Here is a 24,285-nt window from a genome sequence, read left to right on the forward strand (position 1 = left end):
GCAATGTACATAAATGAAAATTTCTTGGTTCTTTTTATCATTTTTTGTTATAAATCATGAATTATTAATATTTGCTGAAGCACCTGAAATGTAGTGTTTTGCATACATTAACTAACTTGTTTTTGTTTTCATTTTATACAGATCCTGTGATATACATCGATGAGCCAAAACATTATGACCACATACCTAATATGATGTTGGTTCTCCACATGCAGCCAAAACAGCCTGTACCCGGCGAGGCATGGACACTACAAGATTTCTAAATGTGTCTTGTGGTATCTGGTACCAACGCGTAACCAGCAGATCCTTTAACTCTTGTAAGGTCTGTGGTTGAGATGCTGCAGATTAGAGTTGCTGTCCAACACAAACCACAGATGCTCGATGGAATTAATGTATGGAGAATTTGGAGGCCAGGGCAATACCTGGAAGTCTTCCTGATGTTCCGCAAACCAGTCATGAACAATCTGGGCAGTGTGGCATGCCGCACTATCCTGCTGAAAGACGGCACTGCCAGAAGGGAAGACCATTGCCACGAAAGGGTGTACCTGGTCAGCAATGATGTTTAGGTAGGTGGTAGACGTCAGAGTGCCCGGCACATGGATGACTGGACCCAGGATATCCAAGAAGAACATCGCCCAAAGCATGACACTGCCGCCACCAGCTTGTTTTCGTCCCACGGTGCATCCAGGGCCACCACTTCCCCAGGTAAACAATGCGCACGTACCCAGCCGTCCACATGGTACAATGGGAAACATGATTCATCGGACCAGATGACCTTCTTCCAATAACTCAGGGTTCAGTTTCGATGCTCGCATGCCAATTGTAGGTGCTGTCGCCGGTGAACCGTGTTTAGCATAAATATTTGCTTGGAGCAGCTTGAAACTACGCAGCCCCATTTTCAGCAGGGTTTGATGTGTGTTGACACACTACTCCCATCACCAGCATTCCAATTACCAGCTATTTGTGCCACAGTTGTCCTTCTGTTGCCGCATACCATCTGGGAGAGCCTTCGCTCACCTCGAGCACTGATGAACTGTAGTGATCCAACACTTCGCTGACGGTTCATGGGTTTTCCCGCCTCAGACCACTTTCGATAGGTACTAACCATGGCTGACCGTGAGCACCCCACCAGCCGTGCCATTTTGGATATGATCTGACCTAGTCATATGGCCATTACAATTTGGCCTTTGTCAAACTCGCTTAAGTCCACTGCCTTCCTCATCTGAAGAACAAGAATAACACTGATTAACGAAGCTCAGTATCAGATGTTTTTTATACCATGTCCCGACCCATGCACACTCCATAGTTCACCTGCAGTTTCTTCGATTTGCATAACGACTCGCTGATCATAATATTTTGGCTCATTGGTGTATATATGTAAATACATGGACAGTATCTGAGACCAGTTAACAGCAGAATAACAGCATGTGCATGCACAAACACACACAGTCAAAAAAAGGGCATTCCATCAAAATTATTGAGTAAAAAAAAAAAAAAAAAATTTATTTTAAAAAGTAAAAAATAACAAAATATTTTACTATTCCTAATGAAAAAAAACATTGTAGTTCAAATTTAATGTTGCCACTTATGTTTCAATGTAGATGTACCACTTACAACGTTTGGAATTTAATTAAATAAATATTTAACATGTTAATGAACTAACATTACTGGTCACAGATTGATATTGGTTAATTTTGCATAAAGGAAACTTATATGTGGTCTTAGTTGCATAAAGGCAACTAAGACCACTTATAGTAGTGTATTATGTTGGATGTAAATAATACTCAATTTACCTGTTTTGTGGGAAGAAAATCCTGAGTTTTGGGGGGGGGGGATTGGAATATGTAACAGACACTTAAAATAGAGTAAATTGGATAAATATTAAAAAAAAGCTCTTTTCCAAATGGATGTAGATGGATGGCAATTGTGACCTTCCAACATTGTTTTTTTTTTTCACAATTGTGGCAATTGTTAAAAACAAAAATTGGTAACTAGGTTCCTTGCTACACCGCATTGCAGTGTAGCAACTAATTATTGGATTTCAGGGTGAAAACATTTTCCATAGAGTATTGTAGTATTTCTTCTGTATATTCACTGTAAAATCCTTTTTTTTTTTTTTTCACTTAAAAATACTCAAGCAACAAAATAATTTTTAAGTTGTTAATAGAAATCATTTAGTGGCAATCTTGAAAATAAAATCTTTCCCATTTTGAGATTTTTTTATTTTTTTATTTTTTTGTGAAAACCCCAAACACGAGAGATATTACAACCTATATTACTTAGTACCGTGCTTGGGTTGGAGGTTGAAAAGATGAAAGATATTTGTTGATATTGGACTTGACCTTCTGTAGACTGTAATTTCAGGGAAATACGTATGAAGGAAGGCTGTTCCAGAAAACAGCAGTTGAATGAATAAACGAGGAAGATGAAAAGTTGGTTTTGTGTGTTTGAAGTTGGACAGTAAATGGATGTTGGCTAGTGGCGGCACATGTTTGGAGTGCTTTGAAAGAGAGAGCGGGAATTATAGAAGCCAATTCAGAGGAACAGTACCCATGGAAGTATCTGTAGAAAAGGCATGCAGCAGAAACAGTACGTCTATGAGACAGCGAGTGGAGAGACTCTGTTAGAGAGGAGTCATTAATTAACCTAACTACCCTCTTCTGAAGGAATCTAGAAGTCTGAGAGAGGTTTTGGGGGCACCGATCCAGATGTGAGAACAGCATTCCATGGTAGGGCGGATTTGCGATTTGCACAGAGTGAACAGCTGTTTAGAAGAAAAGTAATGCCGAGAGTGAAAGAGAAAACCAAGTTTTTTAGATGCACAGGAAGCAATATTTGTAATGTGCTTGTGCCAAGAGAGATTAGAAGTCAGGGTAATCCCCAAAAGAGATATATCATTTTGCCTAGATTTTGTAGTGTAACCAAAGATAAGCATATGAGTAGAAGAATCCTTTTTGCGAGATGTAAGACAAGACTGAGTTTTAGAAGGATTGAAATCAACTAAGTTGTCTTTGCCCCACTGGAAAATTACCTGGAGATCGGCATTTAACGAATTGGTAGCCGATATTCGAGAAGTTGAAGCTGATTGAGCAGGGTGAGGTTTCTCAAAATGGAAATTGGAATGCAATATGCTATCATCGGCAAAACTATGGATAGGATTTCCAGTCAATGGAAGAAGGTCATTAATATACAAGAGGAAAAGTGTGGCGGAAGGAACTGAACCTTGGGGGACACCAGCATTAGTGAAAAAGTTAGAAGACAGAGAGCCATCTACCATTACCCTCAGTGAGCGATCAGAGAGAAAACTGGATAACCAATTACAAAATACAGTTGGCAAACCATAAGATGGAAGCGTGTTTAGGAGACCTTTGTGCCAAACACGATCAAAAGCCTTTGAGATGTCAAGAGCAACTGCTTGTGTTTCACCGAACTTTTCCATTGAATTTGTCCATAAATGAGTAACATAAGCCAGAATAACTCCAGTGAATCAACACTGACGGAATCCATACTGGCGATCATTTCAGACGGAAGGTTTCTAGGTAGTTTAAGAGTTGGCAGTTAATTGATTTCTCCATTACTTTAGATAGAGTAGAAGTAATTGCAATGGGATGATAATTGGATGAGAGGGATTTGTCATCCTTTTTAGGAACTGGTTGGATATGAGCAAATTTCCAAGCAGAAGGAAAAACATCTTTGGAATAAGAAAGTAAAAAAAGTTGGTAAAGAACAGGAGTAAGTTCAGGAGGTTTTGAGAACAAGTGGAAAAATACCATCAGGAACTAGACCTTTCTTAGCATCAAGATTTGTCAAGATCATTCTGACATTCTTTTGACGGAAGACCACAGGAGGCATTGAATGGAGCGTGTTGGGAATGGTGGGAGGTGTTTTACCAAGATCATTAAAACAAAGGGGTTGGAAGGAAGATGGGATGCTAGCAGGTCAGCTTTATCCTTGGCTGAATTGACTACAGAACCATCTGGTTTTGACAGAGGTGGGAGCAGAGATAGGCAAAAGTTGCGGCCAGTAGCTTTGGCAAGAGACCAGAATGCTCGGCTACCATTAGGGCAAGAAGCATGTTTTCTACTCTTAGCTTGTTTAAAATCTAGTTTGGACTGATTAATACCTGCTTTACAATTGTTGCGAGCTTTGGTGTAGGCAGGAAATGAAACTGAAGAATTGGAAACAAGCCAATTACGATATTAAACGTTCTTCTCTTGAACAGCCTTAGCACATTTATTGGAAAACAAAGGTTTAGATAAAGGAGGAGAACCACTTATTTCGACCTTGTACTTAGAAGGGTTGTTTGTGAGAAAAAGATCAAGCATGTTGGCGCCTGTATTCTTGTAAGTAAATGAACAATCTGTGCAAGTTCATTAGTAATTGGAAAAGCCTCAGCATCTCGACCAGTTGGGTTGGTATGACTAGAAAATGGAAGCCAGCTGTAGTTGTAAGCATTAAAATCACCAATGAAAATGACCTCACTGTTAGGAAAGTTGGACTGGAGAAAGTCAAGTTGCAAAGAGAGGAAGTCAAAGAGCTCCAAGTGATTACTGGAGTTGGGAAAACAGTAGAAACAACAGATGAATTTGACACAATGAGGTAAAGAGATTTTAAGCCAGAGGAGATCAAAAAGAGGAGATTCCAAATTACCAAGTCTCTGACAGGGAATATCAGAACACACATATGCACAAGTACCATCTTTGAGCCAAAAGGAATCATACAGCAAATAATTTGGGCAACTGAGATGAGCAGTAGTTGAATCAACTGATAACTGAGATTCTGTCAGAAAAAGTATATGGGACTTGGCAGACCGCAAGTGGAAATGGACATTGTTGAGATTAGATCTAAGACCACGTATATTTGTGAAATGAACTAGGAAGTGTTTGGGAGGTTTAGATCCTTTCGCAGATAAGCTTACTCTATTAGTTTGACAATTCATGGTGTATTCAATAGTAAGAAAAAGTGCGGGGGGGGGTGACATGCTGTATGAATTAATGAAATTTTTGGATATGGCGTACAGATGGTAAGAATATTCCCAGATCCTTGACATAACATGGCCTCGACAATACACACTACTCGGACTCCCTCCAGTCGCTGTCTGGCAGAGTAGAGGTAGCAAGGTTATACACTAGCTGATCTTGAAGCCTCCCAAAGAATTACCAATAGGTTTGGTCTGGTGTTCTAACTAGCGGCCGGCCTGTGAATATTGTTTTAGAGCTGTACCCTCGAAATGTAAGGAAGATTTGATCTCACCGTGATGTTGATCATAACTTCAAACATCATCAGTCATATTGCATGATGAAAGAGATGGGGAAGAGTTGACTGATACTTAGCTCTGGAGACTAAACATGGGTTCCACCACTTCAAGAGGCACCTCCATAGCCAGGTGGGAAGGAGCAGCAGTACGTAGCACACGCTTCTTGATTAGACGGGGGTTCTAGCCCGTCACCACCAAATACAGAGGATGCGGAAAGGTCACTGAATGACCACTGCATATTCCCGGAGCAATATGGCCTTAGTTGCTAATGCTCCTAAAAACCAAACAACAACAACAACAACCACCACTTCAGGCCTCCAATAAGCAAAGTGGTGGTATTCCACTAGTTGATGAGAGTCATCTACCACCTAGTATTGCCTGGTAACACAGAGGGGCGGCATTCCTCCATGTGGTGTGGGTGCCACAACTTGTCTCCTGCTTACATTGGTTCACACCTGGGTGGTCGCCCACAGTGTGCATGTGGATGGAGGTTATACCCAGGGTTACTACAGTCCCACCATCATGAAGGTGCAAGCAGAGGATTTGGCTGTCACAGACCATCCGGACTTCCCTGAAATTGGGCCCACTTGGCTTTAATATCACCCGAATATCAGTTCCATCAGCATTTTAGACTCCCAGGTAGCAAGTACAGCTTGACTGACATATCTCAGAAAATGTCTGTGATAACCTCAAGGACCAATTACCAATCAATTACCATCATGTCCAAAATTTTTCCATTTCAGAAAACAGTAGAATGACTGCAGTTAAGGGAAGTTGTGAAGATTGTCACGCCTTTCAAAAGTCATGTAGGTCATTTTCAATAGCATTTCTTTATAATAAGATATGAGGAGTAGTACAGAGTGAATCAAAGTTCATGGGTACCTTTATTGGTGTGTAGCGACTTTTGATTTACACTGTTCATAGAAAGTAGAATTTTTTTTTTTTTTTTTTAATTGCAAAGAAGTGACTGATATTTCAAGTTTCTTTTCAGGGAGAAAATAGAAAGAGCTGATTTGGACGGTAAAAATCGTGAAGTACTTGTATCTGCTACAATATATCCATTTGCTATAACAGTACAAGGAGATTACATCTTTTGGACTGATCTTCAGTTAAGTGAGTTCAATAAGCTTTATTCTTTTTTATTGAAAAGTCTATATGAGTATTTTATTATAGAATCTTATTATGGTGTTTTAATTTTACATATTAATCCATAGAAATGCATATAAAAAATCAGCCTAATTGGCTGATAAATAATTATAATAGCTATAGTTTGTTTGTAAGAAGGCAAGACCACAGATTTCCTTAAACTTTTTTTATGGACTTTAAAATTTACATTAGATATGAAGTTTGACCTGTTAGCAGTCCCGTTACTTAATTTATTAAACATCAGTAAATCAGCCTTACTGCTACTGTGTTTCTAATTGAAATAATTTAAATATTTGATGGTGGATGTATAGTCGTAAGGAAAGGAATAGCTTTACAAGTTCAAGAAGGTTATTTTTCAAACTTATGTCTGACTGAAGGATATTATTTCCAGAAACAGTCCATAAGTGGTAGTTGACAAGCAGTCACCATTATGATCCCTCACTGCAGCCTGAGCATGTCATGACAGATGAAATGAGTGAATGAATGAATGGAACATTAAAATTTTGGCAATGCCTAGCAACTTGTGGTAAAGTGAAGTTTCTTTTATTGGGAACATTAAGTTCCCATTTAAGACCTTAAATAGGCGATATAAATACTGATTTCCAAAAAACTGCAAAACAATACAGCAAAGTGCTACTTTTCATAATATTGAAAAGACCAAATTAGCATTTGCTATTTTATCATTTTAAGTTTTCTAAGTTTATGAAATTAAGATTATGCCTGGAGCAACTGTTTTTTAAAAGCTCAAAAATGTCCAAAGAAAGAAGGGAAAATTATTTTGACATTAGTAAGCGATTAGTATTAGGCATTAGTAACTAATGCACGAGAGCAAGCTTATACAGAATTAGATTTAAAAAAAAAAAACACTTCCCACATCACCTGCCTATCCCCTCTAATAACTTGTCTAATGCTTCCTTAAATTAATTCAGACTTTCCACAATATCAGATGGATGTTTGTTCCAACAATCAGTTACTCTCTGGCTGAAAGCAAATTTCTGCACATCTGTCCTGCAAATTTCCTTCCTCTGTTTAAATTTATGCCCCATTATGTGTGTTATCTGAGAGCTTCGTCGAATCATTAAAAGCCTTCAACACCTTATTCAGGTGTCCTTGCAGATGATTAATTTTCAGATGCAGCAATTTACAAAACTGAAGTCTCCCTTGTTAAGAGTCCACTTTTGTTCCTCTCCCTAATCCTGTTGCTCTTCTGTGCATCAATTCCAGAACTTCACGTGCTTCTTAAATTGAGGCTTCCAAACCAGTAATAAAGATGTCAACTAACCATTTCCTTATATAGCAAAATAATTATCCCTGCAAGCAAAATTCCTGTATATCATTAAAAAGACACCAAGGCAATCTGCACAGTTCAGAGAAATTACCCTTAGATCTTTTTCATTCTCTATTACATACCACACGGTTGGTATGTAATCCTAGAATAAAATACCAACTATGTAGTGCCATGCAGTTGTTACACTATTCTGGGATTAGTGTTACCTATATTCAGTAACGTGTATTTGTCAATGTTAAATTTTAATTGCCATTACTCAGCCCATCTGCTTAATTTTTTCAGATCTTGTTGCAGCATCCTGCAGACCTTTGTATCATCTGCAAACTTAGACATTAAGCCTAATATACTTTCATCAATATCATTAATAAATATTTAAAACAACAATGGGCCCAGTACTTGAACCCTGAGGGAAACTAATAACATTAGACCAAGAAGAGCACTGTTCATTCATACCCACTGTTGTCTTCTGCCACTGAACATCCCTTTATCCATAACAGTAATTTGCCTTTAATGGCATGCTACTCTAATTTGTAGACCTTCTTTCATGTGGAACAGTATCAAAAGCTTTTCTCAGTTTGAGTATCTGTTGCCAGTCCAATTGACTGGACACAATCACCCTTTAACGATCCATACTGTGGTTGCAGTATGACTTCTATTCCTATCTAGATGGTCAGCATTACTTTTTTAACCATTGACTGCATTACATTACATTATCTGGAATAGAAGTCATGCTTACAGGTCTGCTGAATTGGAGAACTATTTTCACATCTCTACCCTGTTGGAATTTTTCCCTGAATCCAAGGATGCTCTCGTAATTATGGCTAAAAGTTGATTACCTCTTTTGCTACTTTTGTATTTGTAAATATAAATCTATTCAATTATACTTATAAAAAGCACCTTATTTACTTTTAGTTTCAACTATTTCCTTCCCATATTCCTTTCAGTTTTCACAGAATTACTTAAATTCCTCAAAGAAGTTGATGTACTCTGGCATCCCCACTCCAAAAAAAAATTTTTCATGTGTGAATGTAAATGCAGAATGTCTATTCAGTTGTCAGCAACCTGAGCATGATCATTAAGAGTTATATCATTCATATACAGTGAGTCAAAATGATTCATTCCTTTCCTTCTAATTTTAACATAAGTAAAAAAAAGTCTTTGCTACTTTTATTTGCATTTTTAGCTAAGGGCTTCCCTGATGGCAGATTTCCTGTACATCATTCACAAAACATCATAAGCCATACAGCCTGCCCATCTTCATTGCTCAGTGAACATCATGTGTGACTGCACAATTACCACTTGGTATTTTTACTTTTTTTTTACTATCCTGAGTGTGGTGTGACACAGTTGATATGTTATTTGGGAATTACTGATTCCCATATACAATACCTGAAAATTGCCATTGTTAAATTTCACTTCTCAGCCCATTCTGCCTAATTTTTCCAGATCTTGTTGCAGTAGCATACAGTGATTACTGTAATTAACCACCCTGCCAATTTTTATATCTGATTTTCTTAGACATTAAGCTTGATATACCTTCATTGGTATCATAAAAAAATATTGAGAAAAGCAACAATGGACACAGCACTGAACCTTGGGGGACTCCACCAATAACATTAATCCAAGAAGAGCAGTGCCTACTGATAACCACTCCCTGTATTTTCATATTAGAATCCTATATCAAGATCATCACTTTCTTTGTAGCCTGCCCCTAATGCTAGACTGATCCAATTTTGTACAGTAGTCTTTAATGCAGAAGAGTATCAAATTTTTTTTTTGAAATTTAAGTATATAAAGTCAAAATTATTTAGAAAAGCAACAATGGACACAGCACTGAACCTTGGGGGACTCCACCAATAACATTAATCCAAGAAGAGCAGTGCCTACTGATAACCACTCCCTGTATTTTCATACTAGAATCCTATATGCTAGGCTAATCCAATTTTGTACAGTAGTCTTTCATGCAGAAGAGTATCAAAATTTTTTTTTGAAATTTAAGTATATAAGTCAAAATTATTTTTTGTATCCAGTTTCATTGAGAAGATTGGTTGGACAAGATTTAGACTTAACTCAGTCATGCTTAACAAATCCATGCTGTGATTTGCACATGACTGCATTCCTATCCAGATGGTCCTATGTTACTTCTTTAATCAGTTAAAATCAAAACCAGCTGAAGTCAAGGTCCATGCTGTAATTACTCTCTCTCTCTCTCTCTCTCTCTCTCTCTCTCTCTCTCTCTCTCTCTCTCTCTCTCTCTCTCTCTCTCTGCCCCTCCAATTTTTCCAATCTCTAATCTATAGGGAAGCTCTCATAATTATAGCTAAAGGTTTTCTTTCCTGTTTTGCTGCTTCTCTTAATATAATTGAATAGATCCTATTAGACCGGTGCCTTATTTACCTTTAGCATCACTTAATTTCTCTTCCACTTTCTTGTCAGTTCTCAGAAAATCATTTAGCTACTAGTTATTACTTGGTGTTCTTCTACTATTCTCATTCATAAAAACTTCTTTGAAAGTGAATCTAGAATGCAAATTATTTATTTAGCGTGTCAGCAACCTTAACAGGACCATCATTAATAGTTATATCATTCATATCTAGTGGGCCAATGTGGTCCATTTCTTTCCTTCTAGCGTTAACATAAGCAAATAATTCTTTGCTAATTTTCTTTGCCTTCTTAGCTAAAATTTCTGATAATTGCTTTAGCCTTCGTAATCTCCTTAGAGATTTCATTGTGGAGTAGTTTGTACTTGCTGGTTTCTGTGTCCCCCTGGTAATTTATAATCCTCCCATGCTTTTTTTCTTCTCTACCACTATTCTTATTAGTTCATATGACTTCCATTTAGGTCTAAACCTTGAAAAATATCTCATAGTTGGAATGAAAAGCTTAGTAGCTTTTAAGATTACTTCCCTGAATGTTTCACTATTTAGAATTTGCTGTTGATAATGTTAATAGTTGGTCCCACTAAATACAATTCAAAAACTGTCTGAGGCTATTATAGTTACCTTTAAGGAAACAAAATCTCTCTCCCCTTTACCTTTGATAAAAGCAAAGTCCCTCCACTTTACCTTTGACAACAGTTATAGCTTTAAGCAGATTTTTTCTGCAACCATTCCTTTCAATTTGCATTTATCCCCTGCCTTCATCAATATCATTAATAAATATAGAAGACAGCAGTGGGACCGGCACCGAACCCGGCAAGAACTCCACTAATAATATTAGTCCCCAAAGAGCAGTGTCCATCGATACCCACTCTCTGTTGTCTCCAACAACCATCCCTTTATCCATAACAGTAATCTACTCTTAATACCACACTGCTTCAGTTTGTACAGTATTTTATGTGCAACAGTATCAGAAACATTTCTGAATTCTGCATATATGATGTCAAAATTATTTTTTGTATCCAGTTCCTTTGTTACTGAGTCACAGTATCCAATAAAACTGATCAGACAAGATCACTCCTTAACAAATTCCATGCTGCTACAGTATAACTGCATTCCTGTCTAGATGAGCCTGCATTGCATTTTTAGCCAGACTCCATTATTTTCCCTTGAACAGAAGTTAGGCTAAGAGGTCTGTAATTACTCATGTCTCCCTTTGTGGATTGGATATAGATTCAAACATCTCTAGTCCACAGGAACCTCCCCTGCATCCAAAGATGCTCTCATATTTATGGCTAAGATTTTGCTTGCCTCTTTAGCTGCCTCCCTTAACACATTGACTGCCTAGCTTAAAGGGAAATCTTGTCTGACAAATTTGATTGATACATTGTGTTCACAAAGGAACTGGATGCAAAAAATAATTTTGATATCATATACTTGGGTTTCAGGGAAAACCTAATACCAACCCAAGAGCATACCGCCCAATCTCTCTCTCTCTCTGTTAGCCAACCTGGGAATGCTGTTTGAAAGAATGATTGGTCCCAGAATCCAAACTATCCTAAACTCACAAAACCTTTCATCCAACTTGCAGTATGGCTTCAAGAAAGGATCCTCCACGGAAGATGCTATTGCAGCCCTTGTGAAACACTGTACACATTCCACAGCAGTCTATGAGATGGCCATCTTTGTGGATTTTGAGGGTGCCTTTGATACCCTTTGGTGAGCGAATTCCTTCAGGTCCCTTAGACTGGCAAACTGCAATCAATATCTTTACAAAGTCATAAGATCCTACTTCAGTAACAGATCAATTCAGGTCACTGCCCAACACCTGTCATATTCAAAATTTTTAAACAGAGGTTGCCTACAGGAGTCAGGGCTAGGACCACTCCTTTGGAACTTCGTACTTGACCAGTGGCTCACCAGGAGCTTTGACAACCATGTAAATTTCGCCTATGCAGACAACTTGGTTATTTGCATTGCAGGAAGATCCAGGAGAACCCTTGAGGACCAAGCAAAAATTGTCCTGGATGACCTGGTAAGCTGTACCCTCACAAATAAATTAAAAATATCAAACACAAAAACAAAGCTAATGATCTTCAAAAACAGGTTGGATTACCGCAGACCCCCTAAAGTTCTTGTTCACGGGAAGCAAATTCCATATGTGGCACAAACTAAACACCTTGGCATCATATTGGACGATAGGCTCAGTTTCCAGCCACATGTTTAGCAAACAAAACCAAAGCCTTCACTACAGCCATCATCAGGATCTCCCGTTCAGATGGGGACTCACCAAAAGAACCCTATCTCTCTACTATAAAGCTGCGTTCTTGCCAATTGCCTCTTATGCTGCTGGGGTCTGGTTCCCTAGGGTCACTAACAGTAAAATCTGGGCCAAACTCCTTTCCATGCAAAGAACCATGCTGCTTGCAACACACACACACACACAGAGTACCAAGAATAACCTCAACTAATGCACTGCACTAATGCAACCTCAACTAATACAATGCACATTCTATCAGGGGCCCTTCCCCTGGACCTATATATAGCTTATAGAGGCTGTATCTACAAACTCAAAAAAGGCCTACCAACCTCACTCCTTGGAATAGATTGCAATCCTGCTAGAAATATCAAACAGGAAAAAATAAACCTATGGAATAAACTCCTCTCCCTTTGGCAGGTTAGATGGGATGAAAGTACCACTGGAGAAGTCACCAGACGTTTTATCCCAGATGTCACCTTTTCCATGAATAAGCCACATTGTAATTGGTTCTGTCCATCTATGAGCATGTCCTACATCCTAACAGGACATGGTACTCTTAAAGCGAAACTGTTCCAATTCGGACTGGCGACAAATCCTCATTGCTCCTGTGGGGAAGAGGAATCCTGGAACCACATCTTATTGTCCTGCCCCAACTACAAAGAACAATGGACAACACTTAAAAATAAGGTTCAGAACATCTCAGAAGTCAATCTGAAAGCCTTAATTGAAAATGAGACTAACTTTCAAGCCCTTCAAATCTTCACCAGTGATTTCTTTGGCAAAGAATGCATAATCTATTCTTTGGCAAAAGAATGCATATGCTTCACCACACTGGATAATTCAACAAGCTCTTGCTGAGCTGTTCCCTGTGTCACCTACCAGTCATCCTGGACTTGAATTCTTTTGATCTCTGAGGTTGTTCAGAGATATCAATCACTGGTGTTGTTTTTTTTATTATTATTATCTTATTTATTTATTGTTATTAATTTATTTAATTAATTAATTTATTTATTTTTACTTATTTATTATTATTATTATTATTATTTTATTTTTTATTTTTTTCTTTCTGCTGGTACTCAGGACTGGGCATCCTGAGTACAGGATTGCTGGCATCCACTGATATTGCACTACCTCCAGTGAATGCGGGATATTAATGGACTACTGAGGTGCAGATAGTAGATTATGCCCGGCTCCGTGTGCCTTGGCACGGGCACCAGGCAGCAGTTGCTCAGGTGTTGGCTGCTCACATTTCAGGCCCTGTTTACACAAATTCTGTAGTCAAGACAGAGTTGGACCCAGGTCCTGGAGCCTCAACAAACAGGCCACATACTTACATACACACATACATAAATGTCATTGAGTGTGCATATATGCATTTCTTTTACTTTTCAGTCTTTGAGAGTTTTGTTGCATTTTACAATTTTGTAAGAGAGGCTCCATTTTCTGCTGGAATTTTTTACACAGGTTCAAATGAGTGTAAATAAAGAGTGTTTCTGTTTATGTATTTTTGTATTTATGTAAATAAATAAAAATAATAATAAAATAAAATATCCTTTCTGTACACATTATACTCCCCGTATTCAAAATTTGCATCCTTTATGTCTGAGTGACACCATGTCTCTGATATCCTTACAATGTCTGTATTTGATGACTTTACCACACTACATCAAATTCATCAAATTTTTTACTATTCTCCTCACAGTAGTCCAGAAAGATAGATGAACAGAAAGACATCATTCTTTGTTCCTCAATACCTTATATAACTCTCTCAGAATGCAAATATACATGCATCTGTTTTACTCTTAGTTACTCTAACACAGCCCACGTATTCGCTTGTTCTGTAATGACCTACAGCAGGACTTGAAATCTCCAACACCTTACTTTCCAGGCTGCTGCATTTTTTAGTAGAAGGTGCAAGAATCACTTACATCTCTGCCTGTGGCTCTAGTTAATCTGTATATCAACCTTGTTCCTCAAGCCCTCATAGAAACACATCAGAATCTTGAATTGATGCTTAATCTTCCCACAAGTTATTAATTTTCCAACCCACTTACCACTGCCTGGATAGCAACAGCAAATATTCTTGTACCTCTTCTATTTAAGTGTATTTCATCCTGTAAAAATCGTGCCTCCGTAGCCAGGTGGGAAGGAGCAGCAATGTGTAGCACACGCTTCTTGATTAGACCGGGGTTCGAGCCTGTCACCACCAAATACGGAGGATGTGGAAAGGTCAGGGAATGACCACCGCATATCCTGGAGCAATATGGCCTTAGTTGCTAATGCTCCTAAAAACCAAATAACTAACATAACATCCCTGTAAAAACACTGTCTCCTGACAAAAACTCCATGAGCCCTATACAGTCTCTCCATATTCAAATTGATTGACAGAGTTCTCTCATCGTACACTCCCTCCTGTCATGTTGATGCCCTTTACTTGTTGAATAAATCTTGAAATCTCCTACTCTTAATATCATACCAATATGTACAATATCACCACCTTTAGCTCTCTTAAAAGATGATGGCTGCTCTATAACATCATCATCTGGCCCAGGCAGGCATACCCTGGTCCTCTTCCACATATCCTTTTTACAATACATATTTCATGTTTCCCTTACAGTTGAGTCAATGACAACTAACTCCTGTCATGCACAACTCTGCCAGGGAAGATCTCATTGTGCCTTGTATTACCTTAGTATTGTCACCAGCATTGTGCTGACCAGCTGAGTTCTGCAATTGTCCTTATTTTTAATTTCTTTGAGAGCATCCATCCTGTTCCTCATGCCCTTATATAACCCCATCAGAACACTGACTTGGCATCTAAGGTCCTCACACCCTCCACATTGAAAGCCCAGAAAGATATCATGCTGTGTTTCTCAATCCCTCATATAAGTCCATCAGAATGCTGACTTGGCACCAGAGATCCTCATACTCTCTACAACAAAAGCACACAAAGAAATTGCCCTCAGCTGTATCATGTCCTGCTGTGAGTAACTCCACCAAAAAGGTCACAATAATTAGCACAAGTGTAGCTATGATTTGCAAAGGAACTTGTCAACAGTTCTTTCCCAAGCCAAAGCATTCCCACTGTTATGTGTACAACAGTATCCCTTTTTGTGCCCTTAAAAGATAATATCTAATACTCTTGCATCATCAACTTTTGCCCCTAGTTGTATTTCACCTGTCCTTTTTGCAAAATATATTTTTCATTTCCCCTGACAGTATTCACTGACAATAGCTACTTCCTGTGGAAGCTGTACTTTCTCTTGTTGAGAGTGTAATTGTGTCATGTAATGCATGAGTGTAGTCTCCAGCTTGTGCTGGGTGGCAGAGTGGTTGATTGGTCTTGTTTTTTAACTCCTTTGAGAGTATCAACCCTGTTCCTGAAGCCCTCATAGAAGCACATCAGACTCTTGAATCTGATGTGACTCTATCCATCCCCCTTTGGCCATATCATTCTCACTACAGTAAGCATAAAGCAGCATTAGCAGATCTATATAGCACCGATATACTAAGAGAACTGCCATTGAGTTCTCTCCTGAACCAATGTATTTGCACTACTTGAAATTTTTGCTTTCATGTTCTTGTTTAAGGCATGATTTTAGTCTAAGCTTAATTTAAATAACCACACAAACTAAGAGATAAGAGTATAATAACGGTATACTGTTCCCAGGTCGCATAACAGCTATTACATTTTTAAATAACACTACTGACTTTCTTGATACTTATCTAAAAGCAAAAATAAGCTAACCTACATAAATAGTTTAAACCACTATGGTTAACTACTATAATGTATTATATTAAAATTTATAATTATGAGATTATGATGTTCACGCCAAAATTATCGATGACAAAAGCTCTATGAACATTAAGTTGTAACTTATTAAATCCTTAGCTTAATTCAAAAGTAAGCTAAGTACATGATTAGGACATTATGTAGTATATAAATTATATTTTGTATATATAAAAAAAATCTGAAAACATCGATTTTCAAGAGCTTGATTTTTCAGCAGCTGTACGATATAGCCTAAACTCAATTTTTATACAGTATCATCCTTAGTTCTGTTTCTCTACTCTAAGCACAAAATAAATATTTTCTCATTGCAGATTAAATAAATTTTGTATTTCTGTTGGTAGTTCCCTTACACTTTGTCTGCTTTGAAAGACTATGCCTTTTTTTCCCCCCTTTGATTTATAGATATGAAATAAATTAATAAATGTTTTAGTAAATTAAACATTTTTTTTGAAAATTTTAATTGTTTTTGTTATGACATTAACATATAAAATTCATATATTTCAAAATATATTGTTGCTGATATATGTATGGCAGGAGGAGTGTACCGAGCTGAAAAGCATACAGGAGCTGGAATGGTTGAAATGGTAAAGCGGCTTGAAGAATCCCCACGTGACATTCATGTGTATGCACCAAACAGACAAGAATGTAAGATTAATTTATTCACATTATTTAATTAATTAGGTTTTTTTTTCTTTAGCATTGCTCACTATTTAGGGTGACACATAAGGCCCATATGGATATAATGACACAATAAATTAATATTAAGGAAATGAATTCCACTTGATTATTTTTTAGCTGATGTTGATCTAATCAATCCTTGAATTGGTTGTATTGTGCATTGTGTATAAATATTTTGTGCTTTTCATTACCTTCATTTTTATAACATGAGACATATCCCCATATCAGAGCAGAATATATAAGAAGTGTTTTTTTTTTTCAGGTTCATAAATGGTAAATTCAAATGTACTCATTAACTACAGTTGCTTTTAATTTAAGTGAGAGTGAAAATTTTTTGGAATGTCATTACTACAAAATTAAAACTTACACTGAATAAAATATCCTGTTTCATTGACATTCACACCAGCAAATGTTATGTATGATCCATATATATATATATATGGAACTGCTATTCTTACATTGGGTTGTGCTCTTATTATATTTGGTTTATTTGCTTTCTTTGAGGTATTCATAATCATGATTTCTAAATATGTGTCTGGAATAGTGTATTAATATTATTATGAAGGCTACTCCAAAACTAATGACTCCAAATTATTTTCCTGCTCATGTGATGTTGAATACAAAATGTAATGGTGTTAGGTTAAAATTTAAACCTTACTGCCAATATGTGTAAGTTTCAATATGCTAAAGCAGTCTTTGAAGATGGAGAGTGATGTTGATGTGTGTATGAAGCAGTGTTGTGTTACTGAATTCCTGAATGCAGAGAACATTGCTGCACCCATGGAAATTCAACAACATTTAAACAATGTTTATGGGGACTTTGTAGTATTTGTCTGAAGGGCATGCCAAGGTAATGATGTTTTTGCGCTGCACTAATGATAGAAAATATGTGCAAAAGTGCAGAGTATACATTAATTCATTAAGAACAATTCTGGACATTCTTGAATAGAGGAAATTATACAGTCATCTGTAACAATTTGAGACCATAGACTGATTTTCTTGATAGAGTTGTGACCAAAGATAAGACTTAGTTATACCACGTCTTATGGATATACCACTGTGAACCAAAATCAAAGCACTAGTCTGTGGACAAGAATTCGATGATAAAGAAGAAATTTGAGGCCCTGCCATCTGCTGGAAAAACCACATTGTCTTTTTTTTTTGTGAGTAGGGGAGAGCATGTATCCATGCAAATTTCGTGGAATGGGGATACTATCAATTCTATTCACTATGTGGAGACACTGATGCAGTTGAAGGCATGAATTGCAAGTGAAGCCAAGAAGACATTTTTCCTTCATCATGACAGTGCCAGACTCTGTACCAGCATCCTGACAAGAGAGACCATTGTAAGGTTTTAAGAACTGTTTTGCCATATTCCCCCATATAGTTCCAATCTTGCACAATCAGAATTTCACCTGTTTACCTTATGAGAGATATGATCTTTGTGGGGAGCGCTTCTCCAGTGATGATGATGGTGTCATTACAGCTGTCAAGAAGTGATGTGTGGCAGCTGACAGCAACATTTATAAAAGCTACTAGGCTTTTTATACCAACTAAGAAATACAGTTCAAGGCTTATACCTAATTGAATGACAGATGAACTGATGAGAATTGTGGCAGCAAAGAAAAATGCATGGGATGAATATAAATTATCAGGTGATACATATGCATAGAGTAGATATAAAGTAGTCTGCAATTAATTTACAAAAGAGGTTAGGCAAGCTGAGGCAAAATACAAGAAGTCTCTGGAAAGAAAAAACGTGTGGTTGATTGCTGGAACAAACCTTCATCTGTTGTTGTGGAAGTTGAGAGCTTAAATGAATTCAAGGCAGAACTAGACAAACTTTTGGAGTGAATGGCTGGGTGTAATGGGAATGGTTTTTTTTTTTTTTTTTTTGTCTGATTCCATATAATTTTGTTTTCTTTCATTATGAAGGCTTCCGGATCCAAGGAGATTATTTTTTTTATTGTTATTGGAAAGATACGGGCTGTCTGAAATCAAGTATGGCAAATACTGCTATGCAACAAAGTTTCAGGAGAGTCAAAATGAAAATGAAAACACCTTCTTCAACATTGAATGAAACTCCCCCCCCCCAATAGTAATACCAGGCAGTCGGCCTCTCATCACAGTTGTTTCTCAGTCTATGACAGGGAGGGCATTGCGTGAGCAGCTGTTTTATCCACACCATATGTAACCTGTTCAAGTTCCGCAACAAGCAGATCCTCAGCTCTATAGAACATTTTCCCAATGGCTGTTGCAGCTGATCCCAACATTCTCAGCAGAGCCTAGTCACAGATAGAAGCAAATTTCTTCTCTTCTCTATTGCAACCATCCTTTTCCAATGTAAATTTAATCCCCTTGTGTGAATCATCTGAGGAAGAGTAAGGTCAGCATTTAGTTTAGTCAATCCATTTAAGGCCTTCAACCCTCAATGAGATCACCATGTAATTGCATACTTTTCATATGCTGTGCAATTTACTGAACAGGAGTTTTGCTTGGTAAGAATGTCATTTTGTCTCCCTGACTGATCTTGCTGTTCTCTACATTCATTCATTTATTCCAACAGATTGATATCCTTCCTGAAATGAGTCTTGTCTCTCATGCTTCATGTAGTACTCAAGATGTGGATTAACCATTTCATTATACCCTTCCTTCACATTGTAAAGGAATGGTATGAGGCAATGGAGGCAGCTAAGCATTATACATCTCCTAAGTTTAAAACTATATTGTCACAAAGTATAGTTTCATATTGACTTTTAAAAATATCTATTTTTAGTAATATTCAATATTCTGTTTTTTTTTACTTGTATATTTTACATCTTTCTCCTAATCTAAAAATATTATTATAACCATATAATAAGAATTTTAGTAGTGTTGTGTAATAATTATTGGATTTTTATATTTAATTATTAAATGTAAAAAAAAAAAAATATACTGTGAATTAACATTGATAACAAAAATTAAATTCTCAGTGAAGGTAAAGAAAGCCTGCACGAGAAGCATGCAAAAGTTCGATGAAATTTACCAGTAAAAGTACTTTGGTAAGGTCAGGTTACCCCCCCCACTTCGGGAGGGTTTCAATCTCCCATGGGATTCAACTTCTACTCCAGACCGATAACACCTACGTTTTGTTTACCAAGCAAGCAACAATACAAATACCGTTACGGCAAAGTACTTTTACTGGTAAATTTCATCGAACTTTTGTGTGCTTCTCATGCAGGCTTTCTTTACCATAGCCAAATTCTCTTTTGGAAAATGCATAATTAGTGGGTAAGGAACTGTTGTTGCAGTCTGCTTCTCTCAAGGACCCATGTGGCCTCCCACTTTTTGAAAGACAAAAAGTTGAAAGCCACATAGTGAGAAATTTGAACTCAATGACATGTGTTTCAGTGCCTCTCAATAAGTAAGGCCTTAATTGAGTTAGCATTAGCATTAGTAGAGGCATTTGATGCAAGAAAGCAAGCTTATGCAGCATCAGCCAAAAAAAAATAAATAATAAATAAATAAATAAAAAATAACCACTTCCACTTCACCCCTCTGTTCGTTCGAAATACCTGTCCAGCTGAGCCTTAAACTTATTTAGGCTATCAACTTCCACGACAAGGGATGGAAGTCTGTTCCACCAACCAACCACCTGCTGGCTAAAGGCAAATTTCCACACGTCTATCCTACATCTGTCTTTCCTCAATTTGAATTTATGCCATCTCAGGTGATTATTCTGAGCAAGAGGAAGAATCCCAACAGCATTGAGCATGCTCAAACCATTCAAGGCTTTATACACCTCTATGAGATCACCTTGCTGGTGCCTAGTCTCCCGACACTGTAATTTGCAAAACTTAAGCCTTTCTTCGTAAGAGCACCCCTTTGTTCCATTCACTAATCTTGTTGCCCTTCTCTGTACTCGTTCCAGCAGCTCTACATCCTTTTTGAAATGAGGCCTGCAGGCCTGTATACAGTACTCTAGGTGTGGCCTGACCATTGCCTTATACAAGGGAATAATCACCTCCTTACCCCTGCTAGAAAAATTCCTATATATCATCGACAATACACCATGAGCTACTCTTGCAGCCCGTCTGCACTGCTCAGAAAACTTCATATCTGCCTGCACAACCACCTCCAGGTCCCTTTCATTCTCTACCACTGTCAGTGTAGTACCACAGAGTTGATACGTTGCTCTGGGGTTGCTGTTTCCCATATGTAGTACTTTACATTTGTCAATGTTAAACTTCATTTGCCACCTCTCAGCCCATCTGCTCAACCTTTCCTTATCCTGTTGCAGCAGCATAGTGTCAGTAGTGTCCTTGACAACCCTGCCAACCTTCGTATCGTCTGCAAACTTGGACATTAAGCTTGACATACCATCATCAGTATCATTTATAAATACAGAAAACAATAATGGACCCAATACTGAACCCTGAGGGACTCCACTAATAACATTAGTCCACGATGAGCAGTGTCCATTGATTACCACTCTCTGTCTTCTCCCCCTCAACCACCCCTTTATCCATAGCAGCAATTTGCCTCCAATGCCACACTGTTCCAATTTGTGCAACAGTCTTCCATGTGCAACAGTATCAAATGCCTTTCTAAGATCCAAGTATATAATATCAAAGTTATTCCCTGAATCCAGTTCTTTTGTGACTGCATCATAGTATCCAATCAAATTGATCAGGCAAGACTTACCCTTAACAAAACTATGCTGTGTCCAAGCTCTAACTGAAGTCTTGTCTAGATGATCCTGCAGTGCTTCTTTAACCAATGCCTCCATTAATTTTCTGGGAACAGAAGTTAAACTCAGAGGTTTATAATTACTTGTGTCAACCTTTGATCCTCCTTTGTGAATTGGGGTCACATTTGCACATCTCCAGTCCATGGGTACCTCCCCTGAGTCCAAGGAAGCTCTCATAATTATGGCTAAGGGTTTGCTTACTTCCTTTGCCCTCCTTTAATATAACTGGATAGATCCCATCCACCCCAGGTGCCTTTCTTGTGTTTATCTTCAACAATTTCTACTCCACTTTACTCTCAGTTATTACAAGATTCTCTAGCTTACTGCCAGAGTTGAATACACCTCTGGCATTCCTCTCGCTGAATAACTCCTCATGTGTGGAATGTCGATGCAAAATATTCATTTAGTTTGTTAGTTACCCGAGCAGGATCATCAACAGTTGACCCATCGATATCAAGTGGACCAATCTGATTCATCCCCTTCCTTCTAGAGTTTACATAAGTAAAGAACTCTTTGCTGTTTTTCTTTGCATCCCTTGCCAATGATTTCTCATAATCTGCCTTCGCCTGCCTAACCTCCTTTGTAACTTGGTTACAGATCAACTTGTATCTACCATAGGCTTCTGTGTCACGTGTTAATTCGTATGTCTCCCATGCATTTTTCTTCTCTGCCATATGTCTCATTAGTTCGTCTGACATCCATTTAGGCCTAAACTTTGAACAATATTTCTTAGTTGGTATGTAAAGCCTAGTAGCTTCCAAGATAAGTTCTTTGAATGCTTCCCATTTTGCATTTGCTGTTGGTTACATCATCAGATGGTCCCACTATATAGAATTTAAATACTGTCTCAGTCCATCGTAGTCGCCTTTACGAAAGCAATAACCGTTCCCTTTATCCCTAATGGTAGTTACCTCTTTGAGTAAATCCCACTTCAGCACACTGTGATCACTGCCACCTAGTGGTTCATTTATCTGCAGATTCTTAATGCATGAAGAATCACTGCTGATAATCAAATCAAGAGTATTCCTCCCTCTAGTTGCCTCCCGAACATGCTGATGTAGAAAACAATCATCCAATAAATCCACAAAAGCCTTGCTAGTGTGTGAGTGACCAGCCACCAAATTCCAGTCAATATCTGGGAAATTAAAATCTCCCATTATAAGACTCTCTGATTTACTGGCCCACTCTATTTCCCTGTACAGTTTCTTATTATAGTCATCAGAGTCATTAGGCCTATAGCACATTCCTACTCTCAATTTTGATCTCCCAATGCTTATGTCACACCAAACTGACTCGACACTGCACTGTCCAGTGATGTTGACTGGCATCACTTCCTTGGATTTTATGTATTTTATGATCTGGTGGTTATAAAGAAATCTGATCTGGTGCTTATAAAGAAATATCTGGAGTATGTTATCAAGAAATATCTCATTAGATTTAATGCAAGTTATAACTTGTCCAGAAATAGGATATATATAAGAATTATATATATATATATAATAAATATATATATATTTATTATATATAATAAAATATAATATATTTTATTATATTATATTAAACTGGGTTATCATTGTATGTATATAATTTTCAAGGAAAGAATATTTCAATTGGAGATGGATCCATCGTGGCCGAATATATGGAACAGTTCCTAACAGGGGAGGGTCACTTATAGCTATCTGTCTGCCTGATGTTACAAAAATGAGGAAATGTGTTTGTTGCCCAGACCTATCAGGCTTAATGTTTAAGTTTGCAGATGATATGAAGGTTGGTGGGGTGATTAATGATAGTAATGATGGTACGCTACTGCAACAAGTTCTAGAAAAATTGGGCTGTTGGGCTGAGAAAAGGCATGGAGGTTTAACATTGACAAATGCAAAGTAATGTACATGGGTAGCAGTAATCGCAATTTAACATACCAACTGTGTGGTAACTACACTCAGGATAGTGGAAAATCAAAAAGGCCTGGGGGTAATTGTGCAATCAGATATGAAATTCTCTGAACAGTGCAGACAGGCTGCTAGGACTGCACATGTGGTTTTGTCAGTGATTTACAAGAATTTTACTAGCAGGGATAAGGAGGTGATTATTCCATTGTACAAGGCAATGGTCAGGCCACATTTTGAGTACTGTATAGATGTCTGGAGACCTCATTTTAGGAGCTGCTAGAGCATGAACAGAGAAAGGGATAAAGGGGTGCTCTTTCTAAGAAATGTTTCAGTTTTGTAAATTGCAGTGTCTGGAGTCTAGGCACCTGTGAGATGATCTGATTGAGGTGTTTGAGGCTTTGAATGGATTGAGCAAGCTCAATGCTGATGGGATTCTTCCACTTTCTCAGGCTATGCCCATGAGGGAGCATAAATTCAGATTCAGGAAAGGATGGCTGCAGAATAGATGTGTGGAAGTTTGCCCTTAGCCAACGGATAGTTGATTGCTGGAACAGACTTCCATCTGTTGTTGTGGAAGTTGATAGCTTAAATAAATTTAAGGCTAAACTAGACAAACATTTGGAGTGACTGGATCAGTGAAATGGGAAGGTTTTTTTTTTTTTTTTTTTTTTTTTTAAGGCTGATGCTGTATAAGCTTGTTTCTTACATCATTTTTCACTTCTAATACTAATAAATCCCTATATAGTATTAAGAATAATTATAATAATTCCTGTAACTGGTTTATTTACTGTATAAAGGGTTTCTTGCAGAAACTTCTTGTTCAGCTAAAGCAACAGTTAATATTTGTATTAGTAATAGCAAATGATG

General features: G+C 37.7%; 1 protein-coding gene across 1 annotated transcript in view; it reads left to right on the forward strand.

Moving 5' to 3' along the window:
• mgl (low-density lipoprotein receptor-related protein megalin) overlaps window positions 1-24,285 on the forward strand; it is a 1,043,262-nt gene that overhangs the window by 626,376 nt on the left and 392,601 nt on the right. Inside the window, exons 46-47 of the mRNA XM_090381453.1 lie at window positions 6,249-6,370; window positions 16,657-16,767. Coding sequence (XP_090237579.1) covers window positions 6,249-6,370; window positions 16,657-16,767 — 233 coding nt within the window. The remainder of the gene's footprint in view (window positions 1-6,248; window positions 6,371-16,656; window positions 16,768-24,285) is intronic.

This window comes from Mastigoproctus giganteus, chromosome 9 (genome assembly GCF_048544385.1).
Source record: "Mastigoproctus giganteus isolate SK-2022 chromosome 9, ASM4854438v1, whole genome shotgun sequence".
Taxonomy (NCBI): Eukaryota; Metazoa; Arthropoda; class Arachnida; order Uropygi; family Thelyphonidae; genus Mastigoproctus; species Mastigoproctus giganteus.